The sequence below is a fragment of the Calypte anna genome, chromosome 17, assembly GCF_003957555.1.
Source record: "Calypte anna isolate BGI_N300 chromosome 17, bCalAnn1_v1.p, whole genome shotgun sequence".
Classification (NCBI taxonomy): Eukaryota; Metazoa; Chordata; class Aves; order Apodiformes; family Trochilidae; genus Calypte; species Calypte anna.
The window spans coordinates 8302929-8330642 of NC_044262.1; the positions used below are offsets into that span (position 1 = coordinate 8302929).

The following is a 27714-nucleotide window of genomic DNA, read 5'->3' on the forward strand; positions in this document are numbered from 1 at the left end:
ACAGCAGGACACTGCCTGCTTCCCAGCAGGCTGCATTTTAAGGCAGATGCACGGAGAGCAACCTGGCCCACCCACAAGGTGCTGCACCCTCAGGCAGAACCATGCCAGACTTCTCTCCATGCAAAACTCTGCCCAGGAAATGTTGCTCTTCACCTCCTTGAGACAGACACACACTCCAGAAAAAGGAAGTGATACTGCAGAGAGACCCTTGGGGTCTTAGGAGAAATAACTTCACTTTCATTGTGAAATGCTCCCATCAGAGAAAGGCTTTCTTAAAAACTGTTTTTCCCCCCACCCCATGTTAAGTGGTTATATATTTTTCATCAACATTTCCTGTAATAACACCTAGAATGAACTACTTGCCCTTTTTATCACTGGAGGGCTCCAAAAGCTCTAGACAAAGAAATTCAGGTGTCATTATCAATAAGTGTTAACTAGATCTTTGATGAAGATTCCATTGCTATTGATCACTCCTCACATGGACTCACTGGGACCAAACAGACCTCATAGGCTTTAATCTGCAGTTTGTGTTGCCACTGCAACAAGAAAAGGATTCCATCTGATAAAGCAGCAGCTAGAGCTAAACTCAAGGCACATTTGTATAAACAAAAGTTCTTCTGTTCCTATAAAAACAGGGAGTAAAATATGCAAATTAAGTAGAACTCTCTCCATTCAACAAATGTGTATCTGCCTTCAGTCTTTCCTGAGGCACAAGTGGAGCGTGAGGGAAAGTCACTGCTACCTCATTTTCAACAATCACTCTTTCCTATCAAATAAATTAAGACTTACTAGTGCAAAGGCAAAAAGTTTCTGGACTTCTGGGAGGTTTTTGTTTCTTGTTTGGGGTTTGAGGTTGTTTGGTTTTTGCTTTGCCGTGGGTCATTAAAAAATTACATGCCTAAGAAATGAGCATTTGCAGAAGGAAACAAGAAGCTATATATTTGCCAAATTAAATCTTAAAATAATTATGTATGCTGTACAAATATACAATGTTAAACATTTACAACCTTAAACTTCCTAGATTACAAAATTCACTGCTCTTCCAAGCAATGCAGTTACCCAGCTTTTCCTTTTCAAAGCTACCAACTCTCAGGTATGAAGTTCCCTTCACAATTAGGGACAGGATGGGAAAAAGATGGATCTACTGATAGTGGTAGTATCAATACAAGGGAGTTCCAGGCATCCTAAATAATTTAAAATACAATCCCTAGCAGACAGAAAACTGGGAACAGATTTTTGGTATCGAGGTAATGCCAAAGTCAGGTCTTCCTTCTCTTGAACCCGGTTGATTCTGTGTTCTCTGGAGATTCATCTGATGTTCTCTTTGGTAGAACACGAGAGTCTTTGTTCCACACACTGCTGGTACTTTGACCTCCTTCACTGAGGGGTTTTTGGCTGCTTTCCAGCACAGGAGCTCTACAGTCACCCTCGGGCCAAGCTGCTTGAGGTGATGTGGAAGGCACCTCGCATTGTCCCATCGCCTGCTGGGGCTTCTTGAAAGTTTCTGTTCCAGAACTCTGATCCCTGGCAGCTGAGGCCCCAGCGAGGCCCCTCTGGGATGCAGATCCTGGATTGCTCTGGGCCGACTGCTCACCATCTTTTGACACCTGCTCCTTCCCTTTTGGGTCAGTCCTGCTGGCCAGCCTCGGGTCACGGAGTTTCTCTTGGGTGGGAAGTGCTGTAACCCCCCCGGGTGTGGGGGCACTGCCCCTCCTGGAGTCCACAGCCTGAGCCCCCTGTGCCTGGGGGGTCCCTCTGCTCCCCTGGGGCACTGCCTGGCCAGGGCCTGCAGCCACATCCCGGGGGCTGCTGGCCAAGCTTGGATTTGCAAGCTCAACCCTCTTGCTACTGGAAGAACCCTGCAGAACGGGACGTGGCTTTGGCCCTGCTTTGGTTGGAGGCTGCACTGTTGGCTTGAGCTTCAAAATCTTAAAAGCATCATTTCTGTAGCTTTTCTCTGATGTTCTGATAATGGCACCTCTTTTCTGAGCATCCTGAATCAATGCATTCCAGTCTTTGTTTTCCTTTAAAATAAAACAGACACACACAAAAAATAAGTTACCAGAAAGAAATCAACACAAAGGGACAGAGGTGTCAGAGGGAACAGAACCCCTTTAATCAAGATACCTGACACAACTGTCATGGAGATCACTGTTAAGTTCCTTCTGGAATGTAAGAATCTTATGTTTCACTAGTAAAACAGTAATAGGCACTCTGGCTGCTCTAACACAGGGAAGGCACTTTCAACCATCAGTGAGCTACTACTTTAAATGACAATTTCTCTATCTATGAAGACCAGAAGAGTTCTCTTAAACAGAGTGAAACAGGAACATGGATTTAATGCCCTCTAGTGTTGTAGCCAACATCCTCACCCTTGGAAGGAGAATAAAATTCAAGTACTTTCAGAGCACTACCTACACATAGAGTGGGCCTTTATACACCCCCAAACATGCAGTTCTGTTTCAAACACTCATATCAAAGAGTACAGGCAAAGAAAACACAGAACTACACAAAGCAGTGTCAAAACCAAGAATCTTGTTTGATTCTTGAAGATCAAGGGAAAGTTTTTGGGTAGTTTCTTTTGTTGGGGTTTTTCCTTGTTCAAGTATCCACTGACAACTGGAACAGTATGGATCAAGCAGGAACTGTTGTTAACATCATCCTCTCCCTACCAGTAGGGAGAAGACTTCATGCAAATTCCAAACTTGAATTGTAAAGTACTGTGTTATGATTTAGTTGCAGTGGGAGAGTCACTTCTCACTTTCCTTTTTGGAAGCAAGGCAAACAGGTTTTTTGTTTTTTAGAAAGTTTTTGTGACAGCTATAGCCAAAGCTTTCAAAGAAAGCCTGGATTGTACTAGTTTAATACACAAGAAAAGAGTCCCTTTGCACAGACTGGAGCAGTCTGAGAATGGTTTTCACCTCTCCAGCCCTGAATCGACCTAAACCAGTGGATCACAGCAGATGATTTAATTGTCACTGTACCTACCATGAGTGTTTTCAGCTTTCCAAGGATGAAGAGGCTGAATCTGGCTCGGGTAATTGTAACATTCAGACGCTGGAGACTTGCCAGAAACCTGGGTGACAAGACAAAACTCTGCTCTTAAACTTCTTCTTTGAGAAGGCTTAAGCATTACAAGAAAGAGAATTTTCAATTGCAACAAAACAAAGGTAATGGAAGAAGTTCCAAAGGAGACAGCAGTTCATGACCCATTCCCAGACCCCACTGCAGCAGCCCTGCCTTACATGAAGGGCTTTGCATGATGTGTGTTTCCCTCCTTCCCTTGCAGGGAATTCCAGTTCTTTCCAGCTCTTGCTGCTGAGGTTTCCTTTCTTAGAGCAAATCCTCTCGTAATGCCAAGCACTGCTTCCTTAAGTGCTCCTCAAAGTACAGAAGACATCAACCTCACTTCACCTATCAAGACTTTAAGCTTCTTTTTTACTTGAACTGAAATAGTTTAATAATATTTGGCATGATTAATGGGAAAAATTTCTACTGAAATACTAAATGCTGGACATGAATATTTTATTTTAAAGGTTACCTGCACTGGAGGCACAAGAAGGGAGACTTTTGCTTTGTCATGCTTCAAGAGAGAGAAGTATATTCTTGCAGAAGAAAATGTTTGTAGTGCAAGTAGCAGACTGTCCAGGCTGGTTTTGTGGGATCACAAACCAAGGTACTGAAGCCAAACACTTAGTGTGTTCCTAAAGGCTGATTTTTAGTGGGGCTTGTTAACCAAAACTAAAAAAAAAACCCCAACATTTGTGAAACATCTCTAATGAAAAAGCTCTCAAAATGCACAGCTTACTCTGTGCTAGCAAAGGTGGCAATATAAAGCCTCTGTAAAACTTAGTTTGAACAGATCCAACATCACCACCTGGAACTGTGGCCATGGCACTGACCTGCTCTGCAGCACCTACAACCCCTGCAGTAAGGCTGCAAAAGCCCCAGGAGCAACCCAGAAAAATTGGGCAGTGCAGGAAAAGCACAGAGGCAGGAAACAGACCAGGGAAATGGATCCAGCAGCACAGATATTGCAGCTCTCTATATTGTGGGGGGAAAAAAAGAAATCTTGAAAGACTACTAAATATTCCTAATAGCTTTTAGAATTCAAAACCAACAAGATTCTTTTCTCAGGAAAAAAAAAAATCTGCTGCCATTTCCCAGACAGTTTTACTCCTCCAAGTTACTTTTGAAGTAAATTTAATGCTGGACTAGAAACCTTGGAGACCAAAATACTTTGCTCAGCTGCAAGATCATAGGTAAGGGTGATGCAGACTTTCTCATCACACCTTGGCAACGAAACCTGACCCTGAAGCAGAGACATCCAAGTCATCATTTATGTACAGCTTCTAAAGCATTGCACTGCCAAACTTTTTATGCATTAACCTGGGAAGTTTTCTTCCAAAAGAACAGAGAGAGGTTATGTCTAGTGTCAGCCAAAAGCACTGGCAGGTTCTACCTGCCTTCAGCTTCCAAACTCAATCAACTCAATTAAGAAATCTCCAAAAAGCATCACTGCTGTTTACTATAGGATTTAGATTCTCTCTCTTTCCAAAGTAGCATGGATCAGCACAACAAAGGGTCCTTTCTCAAGCACTTAGAAAATTAGCAAAAGAGAAACATAGCAGCTTAGGGAAAGCTGGTATGAGGAAACCCAGATTTTTATTTCTGTGAACAGACAGAACAGTTTCCCTTAAAAGCCAATCAACTATAGGAAGGCAAATTTCCACTACCATGTTTTCAGCTGCAATGATCCATAAGTCACAGAAACAAATCAACACCTGCTGCAGCAGCCCAGGGATAAAGAGCACACCCAGTATTTAGTTCTTCTTGTTTCAGATAAGTAAAAAGCCACATGAAATCATCTGCATCCTGGAATCAAGACTTCCTGCAAATCTCTGCCCAATTCAAAAGATAAATACATTCATCCACAAATCAAAGCTCCAGCTCATCTGCATCCCACTCCCAGTGACACATATAGGCAAGGATACTTTTATACACAGAATGCTACATCGACAGGAATGCAATTGTCACAGAAAATAATTTAATTTTAAGAGCAGCATTCAGAAAGTTACAATATAGATCAAAAACCAGAAGGAAAATGATTGCTGCAGTACTGATGCAAAGAGCTAAGTTCCCAAGATCAATCCTGCCAAACAGGAACGGTGATAGGCTATGGAAATTCATCAGCATGCAATGCTGAACACACTTGGTATTTCCATGGCCTTTTTTGTTCAGAGATCTCCCAACAGTAACATTAACACATGCAGTAAGACCCCTTCAGATCCCCAAAGGGAAACGTACCCAATAGAGCCCCGGGTGCTGTTTGCCCGGACACAGGTCACTATGATGCAGTCCTTCTCCCTGCCCTGGAAGGCATCCACTGTGTCCACTTCCCCTGGGCTGCTGAAGAAAGAATGAGCAAGCTGTAAAACTGTATTAATTGAAGGAACACACTAATACAAACAGCCTAAACACTGTCCTTAATGATCAGCTGCCAAAATAACCCACGTTAAATGTCTCCTATTTCTCGCTCCTTGCAGCCTATAAAACGATTCATTAAGCTAATTGTGCTTTTCTGAGGCCAGCATCATTGTTGAAGAGTTGTTCAAGTCACATACCTTGAAATTTCAGGGTTTAATCAGCTTTACTCAGAAGAGTGATTTGATCAAAGTGTATATACAAGTGATAACTAAGAAATGGTACAAGGAGACCATGCCTATTTTAAGCAAAAAGTCTGAATACTGCCCTTGAAGGTATAACCACATAGAGATTTTGGTAGTGCAAAATGAAATTTGAGAGTTTTTGCCATCAGGAGGACAAACAAAGGACTAATATGCAAAGGCCAAGTCCCTCGTGAAACCTTGGTGCTTCTTTACCTGTTATTCTTAAACAATTTGTCCATTTGTTCTTGAATTTTCTTTTTCTGTGCACTGTAAGGGGTGATAATTCCAATACGACGCAGTCCCAGATCCTTCCTTTTTTCTTTAATTGTTCTAATTAATTCCATCACCAGCTTCACTTCCTGAGGATTACTAAAAGAGCTGAGGGAGACAGAACAGAAACATGACAAATTCATTTGACAGCTCGTTCAAATCCAACACTTTGGTCCAATTTGTAGAGGAACTGTGAGTCAGAGCTTGTCTTGAACTTTTGCTGCCTCCCTCACACAGAGACTAAAAGAGCTCCTCAGGGGTTAACAACAAGAAGGGTGCAGAGAACGACTGCACTTCCAGTTCCCTTTAAACTATGCAGCTTTGCTTTCCTTTCAGAATAGCCAAAAGGGGGGACTGAGCCTGCCACCTTCTGGCATTACCTCAGCATGCAGCTGTGAAAGGAAAACATCACAGATAAAAATTAATCAGGAAGTCAGAAACTGTTTGCTACACTTAAACTTTATGTTTAAATCCAGTTTCACATAAAATAACCAAAAATATTTAAACACATGTTTTAGTAAACTATTTTTTTGTAAAACCAAATCAAGTTGAAAATGCAGCTCTGGCTACTTAATGCACATTGGGAACCAAGAGGACAGCAGACAACTCTTCTCCAGATAATTATTAGTCTGCAAATCTAAAATCTGAGTAGAATGCAGGACTTACTCATGGTCTCGCTCCTCCTGACCATCTCCTACATCAAAAATAAGATAGGGCTGGAATGGCCAGTCTGAAGAACATCTGTTCTCTTCTGTTGCTCTGTAAAGAACATTTTATCACTAGGTAACCATACAGAAATTCTCATAACTGATACTTCATTTATTAAAACCATGGTTATCAAATACAAACAACTTTCAGCTTTTTTCCCTCCCCAGAGTCCTTAAATTCCACTAGTACCAGAAGCCTGAAAATTAACCCTCAGCACTAATTATGCTGAAGCAGTCACAGCACCAAGCCTGCCCGAGTTCAAGAGTTTGCATGGTGCTCTCAGGCTCCTGGTGTGATTCTTGGCGTGCCCTACACTGAGACAGGAGTTGGACCTGATGATCCTGATGAGTCCCTTCCAACTCAGAATATTCTATGATCTGGTTAATTTACACAGGATAACCAGCTCAAACAAGAGATGGAATTGAAGTTTTCTCCCATTAACCATTTCCTCCCTCATCCAACCTCAAGAACTTTTAGACTGAAAACCTAAATAACTTTTGTCCTGATACAAAAAGGTTTCTTGGAAACGACCCCTGCTTGGAAAGAAGAGAGAGCTACTCACTTGTCAGTCTTGAGAGCCCTGCCATAAACATAATTGGATGGGAAGAGGCAGATGTCAGGGTGCATCCTGTACTGCACAGTCAGCTGCACGACGGGCAGGCTGCGGAGAAGACTCTTCCTCACTTGCTCCTCCAGGTGCCTGTGCAGCCTGGCCATCAGGGACTGATCATAGCCATATTCCTGAGCTTTCTGCCAGGGAGAAAAGAGGACATTGACTTCTGGCAGACTCAGGTCCCAAATTAACTACAGGGATTTGGTTTTTTGGATTTCAAACTATTTGGCGTTTTCTTTTCATCTTCTGAATTGCTGATTAAATGACAACTACTTGCACTTAAGTTTTCCATGTCTTACTCATCTTATTTTACCAGAGGTCACCTGTGTAAATCTGAATTTTGTCAGTGTAGCCTTTAGCAAGACAACTTTCCCTTTGTGAGTCACAATAAAGTTTTAACATCTTCACAATAACCAAAAGCAAGATCTTCCATGTGGGAATCTGTTAAACAAGCACACAGCCTCCAGACAATTTACCCTTCTGGAGAAGCCAGTCTGTTTTTTCTTCTTTCTTTATCAGATGTTTACAACAATTCTCCTTATGGCTCTATAAAAGAAATGCTCCTACATGTTCACCCTTAGAACACATCCATAGGGTGAGGAAGTCCACACAAACAGGCAGTCATCCTCCATATTCCTCAGGGAATGTGACACTTCTATCCATCATATTCTATAGATACTGTTCTAATACTACATCCAGCATACAGCATGAAGAAACAGTCTGAGCACTTACTAGTGATTTTACAGTAGGAGGAAGCTGTTTGTGATCTCCAACAAGGACAAGTTTGCTACAGCGATGGATCAGTGGAATCAGTGTTTCAACTTCACAGGACTGCCCTGCCTTTTGTACATACAAACAGGACAAAAAGTAGAAGATTAAGAAATGGAGTGGAGGGAAGTATATTAAATTTCCTGCAACAGACCCAGAGTAACTCAGAAAGGCATTTAAAAAAAATATTTTTTTTTTTTTTTAACCCTAATTGAAACCCCAAAAGTCCAAACAGATTTTTCTTTCATTTTTAAATACACAGAGGCCTCTCCAAACAAATACAAATATAACCCAGCCATCTAGAAACCTCTGTAAGAAACAACACACTTTAGCCATGATATTTAAGTAAAAGCATTAAAAAACCATTAAAACACCAAACAAGTCAGGAAAAGAAGCAATGAGATGCTGTTTTCTCTCCTACATGGCAGGACAGGCTGGGTATCAGTTAAAAGGTTGGGTTGGAGGCATCAGCCCACAATACATTACACCAGCAGCCAAACCATCACAAGTAGCTTAAGCAGAGAAGAGGGCAGAACGTGCTGAAGTTCTAAGCAGCTTTACTGACCTCATCCACAATGACACAGCAGAAGGGACCAAATCTTTGCCGGCCTTGCCGCCCGAAAGCTGATTCCAGCAGCCCCCCTCCACTGGTGCTCAGTGTGCAGCAGATGATGTCAGACTCCAAGATGATGTCATCCTGTACCTTCTGAGCACGCCCCCGAACCTTCAAGTACAACACAACACCCTGTCTCCTCTTTCTGTTCTCTTGAACCACCTTAGAGCAATTGCTAACTGCCTGGACAGTTCTAACAAGTCACATAAAACCCAAGCATTCACCACAACTGAAGGATATTAAGTGTATAACTACATTATAAACATTTTATTGGTTTTGCTGAAGAGCTGCCCTAGAGATAAATTCCCACCTCCTTCAGCTGAGACGCGAGCTGTTGTCTCTCCTTGGAAATTCTGGCAATTTCATCATCTAACATTTGACTCTGGATTTGGGGTGGAAAAAGAAACAACACAAATACCAGGAACAATTAACACACATTTCATATATATCCTCCCTTACCCTAATTAATTTCCTTAATATTTAGACTGCCTTTTAATATCAAACATCTGAAAAAGATGATCAGTTTCTCAGACAATGGTCAATATATTTAGACTTTCCATACACAACACTACACTTCACATTTCTGTGCAACTGGGTGTTTTATCTTCAGAAATCTGTAATTTGAGCACAGGTGCCAATTTTTTAGACAAAAAGATTTAGAACCTCAAGCAAAACATATCCCAAAATCTCAGATATGGTAACTGTCTTTTTCCAGTTAAACTGAGTTTTGAACTACAAAAGTTAAATTCTTGTTTTCTCCAAATCGTTACACTGGTGATTTAACACAAATAAGGATACTGAACACTAGAGCATGAAGTGGCCTGACTGATCTGCTGAAAATTCTAGTATAAATAGACCCCAAAAATCCTGATGTAAAGTTCCTCCTTCCCTCATGTCATGCTAACCAATATTTCCATTACTTGAAAAAGCATTTGAAGAGAGTTGCTGTTCAGAAATGGCATCAAAACGATGAGTTCTCTGCTCTTTGGATGAGGTTATGAATTAAAAATAAAAAAAACACAACACATGAACAAGATTAAAAATACTATTATCTTACCACCTCCCTCTTCTGACATCTGTGCATGGCACGCTGACGAGACAGCAGGTCCAGCTGCTGATCCAGGGCTGCTTTTTTCTTCTGCATATCCTGATCACAGTCAGTTGGCTTTCTTTCTGTAATAAAACAAAGGAAAACACACAGGAGGAATTTTAAAAACTGTGTGACAACACCACTTGCTCTCAGTCACGCATCTTAAGTTTTTAAGAACAACCAAAAAAACCTCTTTTTGATGCATTTTGCCTTTTTCCATTGAGGTCTGTAAAATAAAGATCATGAGACTTGGTTCCAACTGTCATTCTCAGATGCTGTAGAGCCATATTGCTTAAAAATAACAGTTTTAACATGCATTTATTGTAATTTCTTTTACAAAAATCAAGCAACAAGTCCTTTTGGTGACTTCTTTGGTTTGGCTTGGATTTTAAGCCTTATCTAAGCTGACACTTTTCCCACTAAGACTGACAAAAACAATGCTTATGAAGCACAGTTGCAGATCTTCCAGATCTTCCTTCTTACAGGACACTTAGACCCAAGTATAAATCATCACCAAGCTCTTAAAGAAGATTGAAGAAAAGCCTGATTTCTGTGTAACTTACTCATTCTATGTTCAACTTGCTTATCCAGGCCAAATCCCCGGACTTCACTGTTGATAGTTTTTTCAGCACCAAGTCGCACTAATTTGATATCACCACAATTTCCTGTTGACAAAATTGAAATCAAAACACTTTCAGATTGCTCCAATCGTCTCTGCATTTTGGTACAAGAGGAAAAAAAAATAAATTTAAATATCATGGATATCAAAAAAAGCTTTTAGTTTTCTGCTTTTCAGGAGTTTGCAACAATTCACTTGTAATGCTCTAAATGCAGGTACAAAGAAATTCAGTAATCTCAAACTATGTGGAAAAAAAAAAGTTGCCTATGTTTCACTGGTGGCTAATAGTTAAGAAATAAGAGGATCACCTCTTATTTTCAGTCTTCTAAAACTTAGAGAGTTCCTATGCTGAGTACCAGTCATGTTCTGCAAGAGGAACTAAGAAAACAAAGTCTTACTACAGTAGCAAAAAAGTTTTACATGTAATCAACTGTTCCAGTTTCTCCTTCAGCTTTTGTCTCTCTAACATATAAACAGAAGTTTAAAATAAACCATACCCAAAGGCTCCTGTCTGTTTTGGCATTTTCCCTTAAATGAAACGATGATCTTTTTCATTAGTTCATCAACAGCAGCATTTGATGGTGCACAAACTAGAAAACGGTTTGGCTTGGTCTTGAAATTTGGTTTTTGTGTTGCTTTCTCATTTCTAGTGTTCTGTAGATTAAATAACAAAACAGGCTCTTTAGATTTTTTTAATTTGTGACTTAAAAGCCAGACTCTACACTCATCTTAACTGCACTTGGATCTCATTCTTATAATACGTCTTACATTGAGTAATAATAAGTAAAATGTATTAATACTTTTTGCATTAATTCCCTTCAACAATGAGGTATTTGATAAATCTACTGTATGCTAATATGAAAACCATTAAATGGGACAGGCCAAGGAACATTCTTTAGTACATCAAAATAATAAGGAAACAAACTTTTAATGTAACAAGTGTTTTTATTGCCAATTGTGCATGTTTTCTTTATTTTAAGTTCTGTAAAATAAGTGTAAAATCAAGATGCACAAAGTTTCCACCTTACACTCTATATAGTGTAGGTTTAATTAAGTTAGCTTAATAAATTACACTCCAAGTAATTACCAATACTACACTCCCATTTAGTTTAAACTAAATTGACTTCCATTAGGAAACCAAGGACGTGACAATCACATCATGCTCACTTACTTCTCCCAGAACACGAGACAGAAGTCCAACAATAGTTTTTGATTTCCCTGTTCCAGGTGGTCCATGGATGAGGCAGATCTTGGGAAGCTCTGGGTGTTCCTTTACCATGGCATAAGCTGTGTCAATGGCCCTCTTCTGACCTTCATTGTATCCATTCATAGCAAATGCCTTAAGGGACAGGAGGAAAATAATGCATTTCTTCAAGTTGATCAGATTTTGTATCATTTTAGGTATTTTCAGAACATTCTCAGCTTCTCTGGCTATGACTCACAAACTTAAAGGCCATGGAAGTTTTTGATTCTAGGTTTGCTCTAGATGCACACACAGCCCTGACCCAAAAACTGTAATGTAAACACCTTTATCTTGTATTATCTTTTCTGTATCTCATTTCCTGAACAGACACCCCACTTGTGTCAACAGAGCAGAAAAAAATGAGTGAATTCAGACTCCTCTCTATCCACCCAATCCATCAACTCTGAGAAACACAGCACCTCAGTGCTTCAGAAACTTGTCTGTTTGTACATGGGCATCTCAAAAAAACCCAAAACAAAAACAAGTGCATGCAAAACCAGTTTTACAAAACCCATGAGATCCAAACATCCACTCTGTCACCACCAACTCTGACTTCTAGCTGTAGGACTCACAGCACTTTCTGAAGCTGCAGGTAAACTTCTGGGACAGAAGTAGTCATAACTTGGATTTAGGATGGGTCTGATCAGGCAACTCTTGTGCAGCAGGAGCAGAGCTTTGAATGTTCGGCGTGTGGTCACCAGGGAGCCAACCACCACACACTTCACTTGCTTATTCATGCAGAAAGACAAATTGCCTCGAGTTTGCACAGAAAGATGGCAGACAGTATGCTGCTCATTTTGTCCTGTTAAAAAAGAATATCCAAATTGATAGCTGAAAGATATTCAATCAGGTCACTCGAAGTATTCACCAGGAATCAGGTGCTGCCTTTCACCAGAGAGCCAGCAACTAATTACTGCAAAAAAACCCAAGCCTCTTCTCCCACACCCAAAACCCCCTCAAAACCACGTGTTCTGTGAAACAGCTCAGAGCACTGATTTATTCAGGCAGTGTTAAAGCTGATAATTGGTAATCCTGATAATTCACAACTTCAGTTCTGGAAGGTGGTGAAAATTTTAGCCAGCAAAACCACTGATGTTCATGGCACTTCATGTATTTTAGCAACACAGTCCTGAAAATGTACACAGAGCACTTATTGTTAATTTCCATTCTTACACAGAGCATCTGTGTTGAAGGAAGTCACTAGAAAATTGCAGAGAAAGCAGGTCTGCAGCTTCAGGTCCTTGTTTTTAACCAAGATTCTAGCAACAAACAGACATGCTACAGTGCAAAACCAATCCTATTTCCTCTGGGGTAATTGGTATACTAATTACAACTATCAGCAGGCAGCTATGAAACAGCATTTCACAGTACCACAAAGAAGCCCACTTTTATTTCAGCCCTGTTTACTCACTAGCTGCACACCCAGACGCACGAGTGAATCGTTTCACAAGCCCAACGTGACGCTCTGGCTGGGGCTCCATCTCACTTTCCTCCCTGAAGGAATCTTTTTTCTTTTGGACCACCAAAAAGATTAAGTCATCCTCCTTTGGGTGAAGTTGCTTTGCCAAATCACTTTCTTTAAAATGAGCTAGGCAAAAGACATTTTCAAATTAAAATATTAGAAGGAAAATGGTTGCAATGACTCCATGACTACAGAAGTGCTATTATTAACATATTGGAGTAATACCCATCTGATAACTCTTAAAGCCATTTATTAAAAGCTATAGCAAAGGATTATGAAGAGTTCTAACTCTGTCCTGCATTCTTGAGACTGAAAATAGCACGGTATATAAATACAGCAAGTCAAGGGCTATTTTATATCCTCAAAAAAGCTGAACCAAAATCCCAAATGAGATGGAATATATTCCAGCAGCAATCAAATAACTTTTGTACTATACACCTAACACACAGATTTCTTGCAAAACACACATTTCTGTTATAAACATTCTGTAAAGTACCAAATTCAAGACCTTTTCTATATTTAAAGTGAATTTAAAAATATTTCTGCCTGTAAGTGTTAATTCATTAAAAGGCATTGTCTGCTGGAAAACTGTAAGAGGGCTTTATAAAAACAAAGAAAGAAACAAAGCAGTAACAAAACCCTCTTACCTGTAAAATTGGCTGTAAAATTTGCTGTATTCAAGTCAGAAGAGAAGTTCTCTAAGTTGAAGTAGTAACTCTTCTCTCTTACTCTCTGGTTTTCTATCCATTCTTTTGCCAGCTACATGTTGGAAAGTAAAATGTGAAAAATACAAATATATTTTGAAGTGTTCAGTGTAGTAGAGAAGGCTACAACTAAACTTGAAAGCACACAAACTGTAACTGAAGGATTGGTGCATTTAGCCACTATAAAAACTTTAAAAGAACGAAGTGGGAAAATTATTTTTGGATCAACCCACCCTCTCATGTAAGTTCTCAACACAAATTATAACTTCACATTCTTATCCTCTTTTTGCTGGTACTCTAATTGAAAAACCTCACCTTTTAAACAGAGATTTCTATTGTAAGCTTTATATGCTATGAAGAAAGAGGAACCACCTCCTTGTTGATGCTAGTGGAGAAGTGTGCCCATAAAAACAAAGCAACACTGACAGTCCCCAGTCTTATACCTGTCTAGATTGATCCCCCCCAAAACATTCCTCTATTCATATGAGTACCTAAACAGTTTCAGGAAGCAAAGAGAGGACATAAACCAGTTTTTAATCTCTTGGTAAAATTTACTGGGGTTGATGAGAACAAATTAGGAGGCATAGAGTTACTTACTGTTTCAAAGGCATTTAGCATCATCAAGGGGAATAATGTATCAAAGTAGTGTTTCTCCCCCTGAAACTGGACTGGAACAGAGCCTACTACAGACTGCAGGAGGTCACTTGGAGGTCCAAGCTCATTGGACTTGGCAAACATTTGGTAAGTCCACTTGAGGACTTCATTAACAAAAATAGTGTGGTCCCTCTGCTTGGAGTCAAGGAAGGGAGGAGGTTGCTGGGCAGCCCTCCGGGCAATGTTTGTGGTGTTGTCACTCTGCCTGTTCAGGGACTGGAGCACAGTGTTACAACTCCAGAGCTGAGGTACATTCGAGGAACTTGGGGGCTTGGATGTCTGATTTCCTGCTGGCACAGCCTTTGCACTTGCTGGCTTTGCTGTATTCTCTTTGTTTCTTGAAGCTGGTGGTGGCTTTTTAACATCCTCTAAATCCTTGCTGAAGGCTGCGTTCCGTGAAGAACTTGCTGAGCTGAAAATTTTGGTGGTGGAAGGCTTTCTTGTTTTAGAAGGTGGCAGGAGAGAGGGCTTGGCAAACAAGTTATCTGAATGTTTACTACAGTACTCCCTTGTTTTTTCCACTTTTTCCATACAGTCTTTGTGCTTACATAACATAACAGTAGAGGATTCCCTCTGCTGAAGGCTTTCAGCAGCACCCATCTCCTCAGGTTTTTTACTAGTTATAGCAGTATCTACAATACTTTCTTCCTCAGAACATATATCCATATCCACAGGATCTGACTGCGTTAAAAACAGATTATCATCATCCTCATCACTGTTTTCATTTGGTTTATATCCATTTTCTTTTGAAGCTGTTTTCCTGCACTCAGGCTGGACATTGCAACCTTTTCCAGAAGGTTCATCTTTATCATCTTGAACAAGAGCAGCAGCAGAGAGACTTGAATCCACAGGTACATGGGAAACCATCACACCATTATCCTCTGATTTTCTGTTTGAGTCTGAAGAAACAGGCATTTTAGAGAAACGTTTCTCCTCCTCCACAGGGAGGCTTTCAAATTTTCTCTCAGTGGCAAAGGCAAAAACAGTCTCCTCCCTTTTCTTCTGTCTTTGATTTTCAGCAGAAATCCCTGAATTTGCATCCCCCTTTCTAACTTTCCTGCCTCTGCTCTCAGAACCTCCTGCAGGATTTTTCCCACCTTTCTGGGGCCTCGTCTGCCTGTAATGGAGCCGGTCCTGGCAGGCTAGCAATTTTTTATTATATTTTACAGACAAATTCTGAGGAGCAATCAGTTTACTCTTCCGTTTCTGTGCCACTGCCACTCTCCCCGCAGCTCTCCCGTGGCTGCGCAGCTGCGCCACGCTCTCCAGGGAGCGCTGGGACAACTCGAAAGCTTTGCGAGGTCCCTTCTTCAGACCCAACTTTTCTGCAGTTGATTCTGGTGCAGGGCACTGCCGAACCTTCCTTGGAGGAACCACAGCAGGCACTGACCTGCCAGGTTGGGAATTTTGAAGGAGCAGGTGCTTTTTATTCTGTGCTGCTTTAAGAACAGGTCTTTTAGGACTTCTTTGAATAGTTCTTGCTACTTTGGATTTTGCTGCATTCTTCCGTGGGCTCATGATGTTTTTCTTAAGGGCCAGCTTTGAAGCTAATGACATGCTAGATGTAGATGCTCTGGGTTCAGTTGATTTGGAGTCCAGGGGAAAGTCTTCAGTAACAGGACCTTTGTCTGCACAGTACTCCAGTTGATCTCTTGCATTTCCCTTACTAACAGATTCTTGCAACACTGACTCTGCTGCTCCCTTTGTGTTATCAGCTTCTTTCAGACTAGAAGTATTGTCTATCTGCTTTTCTACCAAGTTTGCTGCTTCTTCCATGACATCATCACTTACATAATCCACATCATAACCCCATTCATTTGTGTGATCACCCAATAAGCCATCTGAATTATTACCATCAACCATTGGTGAAACATGACCTTGTTTATACTCCTGAGTTGCTTCTGTAGTATAGTCTTGAGTATCTTGCCAAACTGAAAAGACATCACCCTCTGTTTCAAATTCAAAGTACTGAGAATCACAGTCTTCAAGTGAGAAGGGAGAGTTTGGTGTCTTTGATTCAGAAAAGCCACTGGAAGTTAAAGGCTGCTTTTCAGGATGCACATTTTCATTCATCTTTTCTGCTTCCTCTTTGTAAACCACAACATTGTCTTCATCAGAAGAGTCTGAAATTACTATTATTTGATTATTATGGTCATCACAGGAGGATTTAGTCCTTTGGCCATCACTGGAAGATCTTACAGCACCTTTCACTTTCCTTTTAATATCACCTATGCTGTGCTGTACTGAGGCCTCTTGGCTGGAATCAAAGGGAAAATTGACACCTTTGGCATATGCAGCTAAAGATAATTTACTGAGGTCTCTATCAACCTGGGAGTCTGTTAGAGGATTATCTTCAGCCACTGTTTTCACAAAATTCTCCTCTTTCTTCCCCACATTGTTTTCTCTCTTGAAATATTCTGAAAATTTTAACAAACTGTCACTTGATTCACTCTTCACTGACAGTGGCCTGATCTGAGAAGTAGGGTTGGATACACCCCTCTTTCTTTCAGAGGTAGATGGGCAAAGATAATTTGCTGAAGTTTTCTCCACACAGAGTGTCTTTGAAATTTGACCTTTAGAGTAATGTTTTTTAAAAGAGGTGCTTAAATTAGGCTGTTCCTGGTCTGAAATTTCCATGTCAGGGTCTTTCTTAAATACAGACTTCAACAACGGACTTGATTTTATTTCAGTGGATTCTATTTTCAGTATGGTGTCAGTAACCTCTGAAGCAGCATCTTCATCTTTCTGTACACCAGGTTCATTTTTACAGGAGGCAGAGCAGCTTTTAAAGTCAGATGGATTTGTTGACTGTGATATTTTTGATGCTAATCCTGCTTTCTGGACCAGTTTTTTCAAATTCATAAGTCCATGTGCATCTACTTTAAACTTTGAAGAGGAACTGGAAGACACATTGCTTATGGGTCCTGCTTCACATTTGTTCCCCAGCTCCCTGCCTCTTCTCAAATCTGACAGCTGTGCACTTGGGTTTAAGCACTGATTATCTGTATTGCATTTCCCTGACACAAGATCACTGTTCCTATGTTCCTGAGCTTTCCCACATACTTTTGTTGCCAAAGAGTTCTGCGGGCAGACATATTCCTGAGTTGCCAATTCATTATGTTCCTTTTTAATATTCATCAAAATGCCTTCTGTGGACATCCAAGATGTTGAACTTTTAGATGCATCTCTACATCCCTCTTCCCAGGCACACTTGCTTCTAGAGAAGGGGTTCTCTGGACAGTCTTTATCTCTGCCTTCCTTTGGTGTGACAGCAAGTGATGAACACAAGTCATTTCTGCCATGTACATCACCACATCCACTCTTCTCCTGCTTTGAGATGTTGGGCAAAGCTGCAGAGCTTGCATTGTTCCCCATGGCCACAGAGGTATTCAATGCTCTGTCCTTTATATATCTTATGACTTGCTTTAAACACAGCTGCAATTCCTGGGTTTCCTGGATGTTCAGCTGCCAACCTAAAGATAAGTTTCCTCGCAGAAGAAGATTGAGTTTGTTCAGGTATTGCTTGCAAAGAGTCTGCTGCCCCAGCTGACAGCCCTCTTTCAGAAGGCTGCGTATCAGCTGCACACAGGCATGCTGCACAGAGTTAGAAGCTTGTGAAGATCCTCCTGAGGAACCCCTCGTGGAGTGCCCAGGGGATTTTTCAGTGCACCGGGTGAATGCTATAGCTGGCAGCTTAGCACATCTCACCACCACTTCCACCCATTCTTGAGAGCTAATCCACAGCAAATGCAGACACTTCTTGTTTCTGTGGAGTTCAATGATTGACACCAAGATCAGAAGAAAAAATTCAGAGATTTTGTCACATTGCTGGATTCTTTCATTGAGTACATCTTTGATTTCTGAGTAGAGGTAGTGAATAACCTCCACGATATAAGCTACACCCAAGTCCTTCAGATCCATAAGAGACTGAACAAAAGGGATGAACCACAGAAATGTGCTGTTATGGACACGCATATCTCTGCCAATATCAGACTGAAGCACGTTAGCCAGTGTTTGCATATCTTCATACATGTTGGGGCAGTAGTCTGGACAAATGGCAGTCTTCCAGCCAGTATCCTGAAAAATAAATTTGCCACACATTGCCCTCATTACAGAAATCTGGAGTTTAGTCTGTGCATAAAGGTTACTTTCTTTCAAATGTCTACTCCACTTTAAAACAGCAATGGTGCCATGCTGGAGCACAGTAACATTTGAAAGCATAAAGCATTATTCCATACCCAATCCATTAGTTTAGAATACCATAAAACAAAAATTAAAATACAAGAACAACTTTTTGAAAAAAAAACCAACCCAAAACTTAATGCAGAGTTTATGTTTCTTTAAATCTTGATACAAACTCTTGAGCTTTAACACCACTTCTGCTTAATTCACAAAGACATTCTTCTTTCCTTTTACAGCCTTACCAGGTAAGCAAAAAGTGACCAGACTGGCTGCTATTTAGGGCACATTATAGTGACATACATTATTTAATATTTTTTCTTTAAAATGTTACCAGTAAAAACAGAGGATTTCTCCCTCCATATTTTATAGATGGCTTAAATTAACAGTGTTATTCAGTGATCAGAGTTTGAAGAATAGAGAAATGAAATATTTGTAGTACCTTCTGAAGCTTTTCTGTGTTATAATTATATACAATCTGACTGCAAGTAATCATGTCATTGTTGTAATCCGACTCTGGTTCAGATTTTGTCCTAAAAGGAAACACAAATCCTTACAGACCCCACACAGCTAACAGCCTACAAGAAGGACAACTGGCCAAGACACAGATTTCACTTCTTAGATACTATCTGAGAACAACTACAATAAACTCACAAACTATGTCACCCATGGAGAATTCTGGCATTAACATAATTTTACCAAGAGTTTCAGATGTGACAATCTTCATCAAACTGAAGTGCAAGCTGCTTATAGTACTAAATAAGCCCTAAAAATTTAGTAGCCCTCCTGAGTCAGGAAGCTCCTGAAAAGTGTTACAGACATCACTGTAGTCAAAAAGAAGTAAGAATATAATTTTTGAAAGCAACCCAGTTTTAGGGGACCTACTTCATCTTTTTATTGCCTGAAGTTTGCAACATCTGATTTTTTGTTTTTTCCTTGCCATCTCCCTCCCCCAACACAAATTAAAGCAGCACTGACAAGAAAACCAAGACAAAGCTACTCTGCTGTTATCAAAACCCCCAAACTGTCCTAGTCTCTTAATAAAACTCACCTCTTAAAGCTACTGCGTATATTTTTTATTTCATTGTTGTAGCTCACACTGTTGATAATGGTTTGAAAGGCTTGGACAGGATCAATCAGCTGACCCCAGACTTTAGATCCGAGCTGATCCAAAATAACCATGAAGCAATGCAGTGCTGGCCAGAAGGGGTCAGTGGAATCATCTGAAACATAGCAGTAATATTGGGGAGAGTTGAAATGCAAGAGTCCTGGACATTCTTAGATTAATCTGAAGTTGAAAGTAGTTGGTTTTCATTAATTTTTCTTAAATACTAATATTTCAGTATTGTCCAAATATTGTATAATATTGGCCATCTTCCAGAAGCTACATAAACTTCAGTTAAGATCACCTCAGCTTTACACTACTACTTAAATTAAAACTTAATCTACTCAATTAAACAAAGAAGTTTGATAAAAATGAAGAAGAGGCTATGGACTATCTTAATCTCAGTGTCAAAATTAGTTACCAGCTGCTTCTTTTTCCATGGTGTGAAGTATAGACTGCATGAAATCATTTTGTTTCTCTGGTCCCAGTAACAAGGAGTCCATAGCTTGTTCCTCCAGCACTGTTAGCAGCATACAAATCCCTACACACAGAGAAAAAAAAAAAAAGAAATAAGCAACCAGTCTATATATTGGCAAAAATTTGTTCTAATTTTCACCAAATCAGGGATCATTTTCCAAATGCCATCAACACTTAACACCTGACAATAGAGATCAGCAGCAATGTGAAACTAAATCAAACACTGCCTTACTAGAGCAGTTGTGCAACATCCTATTTTCCCATTTGACATGCCCAAAATAAAACAAACAGCACTTACAAAACAGTCAAGCTCTGACTTAAAAGCAGTGTTTACAAGATGAGAGGCTAAACATACAAATTCAGTTCTGATCAAGACTCACCTAGCCAATAGTTCTTGTAGTTTGTAGTGTCATATAAATGAGATGGCAGAAGGATGAGTTTACCCTTTTCAAACATTGAAGAGTTGTAAATATCTGGACTCTCAAAAAGCCCCAACTCAATAACTTTGAACAAGCAAGTCAGCACTTCCTGCAAGTCATAGTAATCATCCCTATCAACCTTCCCTAAATTCCTTGCTGTTAGGATGGCCCATCGGCGAATCTAAGGATTAAAACAAAAGAATTTAAACCAATAAAAAGAACAAGTTAAATTAGAGCTGTAAGATTAGGAATCAGTGCTACCACAAATGGGACAAAAGTGCATTTTTACTAACGTAAGATCTAATAATCACAAGAGTTTTTCAAAAATAACCTTAGAAACAGGATTTCTATACCTACAAGATGTTGGTGACAAAATTAAAACTCAGAATATATACAAATAAAATTCCTAGGGATTCATGTGACAAAGGGATCACATTTGAGTTTGTACTTGCTTTATATTGTTTAAACAGTTCTGACTCATTTACAACCTAGATGTTTGTACACTGTAACAACAGGTGTGAACCGGGTGGACGTTGGTCTCTTTCGCCAGACGACTTTCAACAAGACAAGAGGGCAGGGTCTTAAGTTGTGCCAGGGGAAATTTAGGTTAGATATTAGAAAGAATTTCTTTCTGGAGAGGGTGATCAGGCATTGGAATGGGCTGCCCAGGGAAGTAGTGGATTCTCTGTGTCTGGAGATATTTCCAAAGAGCCTGGATGTGGCACTGAGTGCCATGGGCTGGGAACCACGGGGGGAGTGGATCAAGGGTTGGACTTGATGAGCTCTGAGGTCCCTTCCAACCCAGCCAGTTCTATGATTCTATGAAGTTGTGCTGTCAACACAGGACACTTGGCATTTCTTGCCTTGGTGGAACCATTCTTATGATTCTAAGGAAACTTCAGAATTTCAGGAAAAGGACAATAGTATATAATCTTTTATAGTTTCTTTGGATAACTCCAACACCAGTACTCCACACTGGTGTTTCATTAAACCAGCTTGGAAAAGGTGTGGTAATGACAAAAGTCAGTGGCAGTTACAGGGCATTTCAGAAGAACACTGCTTGCATCTAACTACACTGTTTATACTTTTTCAGTCTTCAGGGTTGTGAACATCACTAAAATGTGAGAGCTGGTAAGGATCAAGAAAAAACAGAGAAGGAGAAGGGGATTAATACATTAAATTACAAATCCTGTCAGACTTGAGAAGAATTCCATTTGGGAGTATAGCATACAAACATCTGTAAGTTACATCTGAACATCTGTACCTTCTGCTGACTAAATGCAAGTGATTCTAGTAGTTACTGAAAAAGAAGAATCTTCTCTCCTTCAGCAAGAGTAACTGTATTTCTACTGGAATTTTTTTTATAGATATATTAAGAAAAATGCAGAAAATCGAAGACTTATATTTCTAAACATTACTATTTTCAAATTCTTGTCATTAGAAATCAGAACCTGTTCTGATATTGTTTTAAACTAAGTTTAAAGTAACTTACCACTTCATTTGGGTGTACCAAAAAGAGATAAATTCCTGGATATTTCTCAAAGACCTGAAAGGAACTGTGATTTTGCTCCATTCTACAGAGCACTTCTACACACAGTTCACCTAGAAAAACAAACACAGTTATAGTAAGGACTAATTTATTTGCTGCCAAAACAATGAACCATTTAGTGTCAAAATAAATACATATATACACACACACACAGGTGCTTTGGTTTAACCAGGTGATATTTGCAGCTTCTTCAGCAGAAACAAATTCCCTTCCAGCTGTATACAGTAAGATACTTACTGACTTTCTTGTGCAGCAGCAGATATGGATATTTCAGTATCTCTAGAAGAGGCACTCTCAGGTTATTCTCAAAATCTGGCCCCACATCATCAGACAGCTGTGTCTCTCCATTCTCATTCACTATAAACAACTCATCATCTTCTCCAGAGTCTTCTTGGATGGATTTCTCAATGTGGGCAACAAGACGGGAGGTTTCCAACTCCCACAAGATCTACTCAGCAGGGAACAAAAAAACTACTCAAATCTGTGAAGGGAGTTATTAAGGCTGTTTTATCATCACGTCCATAAACCTTAACTTGCAATTCAAAAACTTGCAATTTCATGTTTAACAAGTTTCTTTCCAAATGCTGTGTGATGCAACGTTTTGGCATGGCATTCAGACTGTGCAAAACTCTCACTTCAGAGTTAAGATTGTCAAGGAGCATTAAGAATGGCATTTGAAGCAGAAACATTTTTATAATTCTGTTAAATATTAGCAAACTCCTTTAATAGTTTAGGCTTTAGGTCAGTCATGAAACTTTGTTCTGCATAAAGAAGTGCAAAATATGAGGAAAAAAAAATCTTGCTTTCTCATGTATTTTGCCAGACTGATCAACTTGCTGAATATTTGTAGATTTGGTCCACTTAACATTACACATCTAAAGTGACTGCTCCAAACCTCTATTAGAAAGCAAGGTTATTCCATAGAGTAAAGAGACAGAACACACCTTTCAGCAGCCCTGTTGCTCCATTTATCTCCAATCTATATTTGGATGGGATTGCCCTCCAGAGCAATCCAACTGACTGTGGTGGTGCAATCACCCCCCCCCCAGTTCTTGGGCAACCTTGCACTTGGTGCAAGTCGCCCTCCCTGGGCCACTGACCAACCTGAAAAAAGTCAGGTATGGATGATGAAAGGCAGAGTCCAGGGTTAAGGCTCCTCCTTCATGCACCTGGCTCCTGATTCCCCTGTTCTTTGCAGACAAGTGACACTCAGTCACCTCCTGACAACCTAACACACCTAAAACCAGACTGTAAGCAATGGACCAAAGCCCCCTCCATGCACCTGGTTCCTGCCACCCCCTTTCATTGCCTGGGAACAGTTTTGCCAATCAGTCACCTCCTGACAGCCCAATACACCTGCACTTGGGGCAAGGCCACAGGTGGGCAATGCTAGAACTTACCAGAACCCCAAAACCCAGCAAATTCTGGGCCTGCACACCTGGCAGAAAATACAATATTACACAGTCTGAGTTGGGCCAAAACAGAAAAGTACCTGACAAAACTCTACTATTAGAGGCTCCAGTGGACCTTACAAGTAACAATTCTAAGTGAGACCTTTTGAGCCCTTCTGCAAGGCAGAAAGCCATGGCCAGAATCTCCTCCTGGCTTGGATGTTCCTCAGGCACAAAGCCCTCAAGGACCAAGCTGACAAGGGCCAGAGCAAGTCACCCTCCTCCAGTCTCAATTACTGCCCCTGAGGAATACCAGGGCATTGTGTTTTCTCCCTGTTCAAAGAGGAGCATTTTAACTACAGGCTAACCTCCTCCATCCACCTCTCTACATATCTCTGTGTTTAAATACACACATCTGCATTCACCAGAGAGGGTGTCTGTATGTATTTCACTGAGCTGAAATATCTGTATTTGTGTCTGTGTGTGTGCAGGATTTATAAATATATAAAGCATTGCAAAAACCAAACCTTTTGTTCCACCTCAAAACCATTAATAAGTTTTGCACTGCTGCTAAGTCATAACCATGTCAGAACATTTCAACCACAGAACTAACTGTTAGAGAAGCCTTTTAGCCATCTGTACTATGACCTATTAGCTACAGATATTCACTTTACAAGCACGTCCACATAAGGGAAAATAAGCTTTCCAAAAATACAAAATTGGATACTAATGAGGGATAATTGTAAGAGGCTTATATTAGAACTAAGAGGTTTTAAACATTTTTTACTGTTTTTAATCAGTCTCACAAGATCAGATCTCCAAAATTGAAGCATAGGAAAAAACTATAAATGAGAAATGAAAGCAAAAGAAGAACAAACCCAAACCTGAAGTGAAGCCAGAAGGAGGAAGAACATACATTAAAGAAAGAGCTGTTAGTCTGTTTCACAGGTGTTATTTTTTTCATGTGTCAAACCATCCCAGCATGACTTACATCCAGGCTATAACACTCAGGCAGCAACTTCCCTCTACTGTTTTAGTTCTCACTAATTTGAACACATGCAAAACATGAGGGTCCTCTTGCTTTACAGTTGGCTCTTTACAACTCAGTACAAAAAAAGCAGCTAAAAAGCAACATATCCTACTCCCAAAACCCAACCAAACACAAATACTCCACAAAATTCTCCCTTGCTCTGAGGCTGACCACAGAAGCCTCTTCTGAAGTTTCCCTTCAGTCTGAGTCCTCCTCAAAGCCAAATCTCTTGATTACCTCATGCAACTTTGGCAGCTCTTCCCGTGCTTTGTGGTATTCAACCACACACTCCAGGCAGTAACAGAGATCTTCATTGGATCCCTTAAGATCTTCCAAGGACAACTCTTTAACAGCATAGCTTTTCAGGAACTCAGTGGTGTCAGAACCACTTGGTGTACACCATCGACATGTGCTCATTCTTTGGATGGAGAAAAGGAGGAATTAACACAAGTTCAAAGACTGCAAGGAGCAAAATATTTCTTTTCAGTGACAAAAGTACTTAGTTTTCAAGGGTGAAGAGTTTTCAGATTTATATCACTCACTTGCAGCAGACATACATATTTTTGGGTGTTCTTTTAGCAAACAGGCACTTGCAATTAAGCAAAAAAATACAGATTAAAGGATTAAATTAACATTGCAGAAAATGAGTGCTGACTAACCAACATTAAAAGCAAAGTACTGCAAGGGAGACAAGCTACATACTTTGCAAACTGTGAAACAACATGTGAAAATTCACTGTATGTACAATCAACCTTCACACTTTAGACACACCTCCCAGAACTACAATGCTAAAGCTCATTACAGTTTTTTTTACTGGTACCTGTGGAATCTAGGTCTAACACACACAAAAATTAATTTGCTTTTTTTCTTAAAGGCTTGCTTAAAATTGTAGGTCAACAAGTCCCCACTGTCAGAAGTAAAAGATATTCAAGCAGAACTTCCCTGTCTTATTACTCCTATTTAGCAAGCATCATAAAATTCTCACCACACATCGCAGCCTCTAAAAAAAAACAAAAGCTCTTCACTAAACAACAGAACAGTCACCTCAGAGCCTGCTGGCCCGCAAAGCTCCACTGAACACTGGGAAAACAGGAACACTGTTCCTGTTCCTAAGGAAAGGCTGTAACAGTTTCGGGAAGGAAAGTGAAACTCCTGGTGGCAGGCAGGGCCGGTGCTCACCTTCGGGGAGGTGTTGGCCGTGCGGGTGTCTGCGGTCACATGGCGGGAAGGGGCCCGGAGCTGCCCCGCAGCATGGGGAGGGGGCTGGGACCCCCTGCCCTCCCTCTTCACAGCCCTGCGCTCAGCGATCCATCCCCTGGGGAGCGGGCCTGGAGAGGCTGCTGGAGATCTGGGACAAGGACAAGCGAGGGCTCAGTGAGGAGAACTGCTCTGATATCCCGATGAACGCCCAGGCACCAGGGAACGCGTGTTTACTGAAGTGATGAACGCGACTCAGCGACCCCTTTCACGCAAACACAACACTTACCTCACCTTTTCCTGAAAAAAGAAATAAAAATAAAAGGTGCAAAACTTTACCTACGCGCAACCAAGCACTGAAACCGCTCCAACAAGCGCCCAGGGACCCACAAACCTCAGCTGCAGCAGCACCCCAGCCCCGGCAGCTTTAACGATGGGCTGAGCAGCACCAACACCCGCGCCCGATCTGCCCGGGCCGACACCGCCGCTCTCCTCCGGATGGAAGCCGCCCCCCGCTCACCCGCTCCCCATTTTCCCCCGCAGAACCCCGGGCACCCACCCGCAGCTCCGCCGGGAGAGCCCCGGGCAGCCGCCCCAAAGCCCAGCGGCTCCGCTCGAGCCTTTCCCGCTCAGCCGCCCCGGCCCCGCGGGACAGCGCCTGCCCTGAGGCGGCCCTGAGGGAGCGGAACCGAAACAAAAGGACCGGGAAAGGCGAGAAGGGCCTGGGCGGGCCGGGGGGGTTGGCGGGAGGACCCAGCGCGGCCCCGTTCCCTCTCCACTCACCTCCCGCCGCCGCTCTCGGTCACCAGCCTCACGGTCCGGTCCGGTCCGCCCGTCTCTCGCTCTCTCTCTCCCGCCCTTCCGGTCGCTCGGCGGAAGGCTGGGAAGGATCCGACCCCCGCCTGTTACCGGGCCCCGCCTCTTAAAGGGCCGGAGGGGAGGGGGCGGCCGCCCGGGAAACTGAGGCACGGAGAGATGGGGGAGCGGGAATAGCACAAACGTACCAAGTGTCAGAACCCTCAGGACACAGCTACTTAAGTCCTGAAAGAATAAAAACCCTCCCCAGCCCCGGCATCAAGCCCAGCGCTGGGTGACCCGCACCACTCACGACCTCCCCGGGGATGCAGCCCCCTCCCGCAACCCCTCCCGCACCCCCGCACCCCCGCAGAAGGTTTCGAGGCTCCTCCTCAGGCGAGCTCTGAAACCACTTGACTGGAGGCTTCTGTCCCTGCTTCAACATCTGCTCCCCAGGTGACAAGGACGATGCTGTCCCCGGGGCTGGGGGACTCTGAGGAAGCACTCGGGGACTCTTTGCCTTTCTTCAGTCCCCCCCACACCCACGTCCCTTATTCAGGACTTCATGGGAGAAGAGGGTGAAAAAGGCAAATCACACTTTGATCTGCAGCTGCTGCCACAGTAACACGCCTCAGCTTTGAAACGTTCTCTGCTGCTAACACAGCTCTTGTAACCCAGCTGCCTCCACCTTTGATAACGCCACACAGCCGAGAATCTCTCCCCAGAACCCCAGCCAGGCCATTACCACGCCAGGAAAAACGCTTGAAGCGACAAATCTGTTTTAATCACCGAAGTTTTTAGGGGGCTTGCAGTGCTTTGAGACTTGAAGTGATCTGTCATGCTCTTCTTTATGATGCAGCCTGATGCACAAAGCTTTGTCAATGTTACTTCCCTCATCGTTCTGCAGAGCCTGTTAGGTTTTTTAAAAGGCCTGCACAGTTTTCTCTGCTTTCAGTAATATTCAAATACCCACATGAAACAACTGCCTCCCCCACCTGCACTCCCAAGAGCCTTTTTAAGATGATGCCAAAGGGAGCACCTGCTTCCTTATGCCCTCTGAAGTGCCATTATTCAGCAGATAGGAAATGATCTACAAGCACTCTCCTTCTCCAAACTATAATTTGTTGATTTGCAGAGAGATTGCAAACACCAAATTACC

At 41.6% G+C, this 27714-nt stretch overlaps 1 protein-coding gene across 2 annotated transcripts; it reads right to left on the reverse strand.

Annotated features, from left to right (window-relative positions):
* Window positions 1-80: 80 nt before the first annotated feature.
* On the reverse strand, window positions 81-26620 carry SETX (senataxin). Of its 2 annotated transcripts, XM_030461071.1 has the most exons (27): window positions 26544-26581; window positions 26050-26060; window positions 25743-25911; window positions 24801-24981; window positions 22380-22590; window positions 22086-22195; window positions 20555-20774; window positions 20119-20238; window positions 19644-19815; window positions 19035-19125; window positions 14357-18490; window positions 13703-13814; window positions 13005-13181; window positions 12166-12395; window positions 11522-11689; window positions 10848-11004; window positions 10295-10396; window positions 9699-9814; window positions 8952-9023; window positions 8594-8752; window positions 7993-8100; window positions 7210-7397; window positions 6606-6698; window positions 5883-6047; window positions 5308-5409; window positions 2989-3076; window positions 81-2024 (listed from the first exon to the last, which is right to left on the reverse strand). In XM_030461071.1, the coding sequence occupies exons 4-27, from the start codon at window positions 24978-24980 to the stop codon at window positions 1260-1262; spliced, it is 8040 nt and encodes a 2679-aa protein (XP_030316931.1). In that variant the 5' UTR covers window position 24981; window positions 25743-25911; window positions 26050-26060; window positions 26544-26581; the 3' UTR covers window positions 81-1259. The 2 variants fall into 2 exon arrangements, with proteins under 2 accessions (XP_030316931.1, XP_030316930.1); XM_030461070.1 differs by lacking the exon at window positions 26050-26060 and having other exon boundaries at window positions 26544-26620.
* Window positions 26621-27714: the final 1094 nt, after the last annotated feature.

Excerpts from the sequence above, each read along its gene's own strand:
- SETX (XM_030461070.1), bottom strand. The coding sequence starts at position 24,980 with ATGAGCACATGTCGATGGTGTACACCAAGTGGTTCTGACACCACTGAG. Across the intron at positions 20,239-20,554 it reads CTACAAGAACTATTGGCTAG|GGATTTGTATGCTGCTAACA; the intron begins GTGAGTCTTGAT and ends CTCTGTGTGTAG. Across the intron at positions 9,024-9,698 it reads GATGTCAGAAGAGGGAGGTG|AGTCAAATGTTAGATGATGA; the intron begins GTAAGATAATAG and ends CCCCAAATCCAG.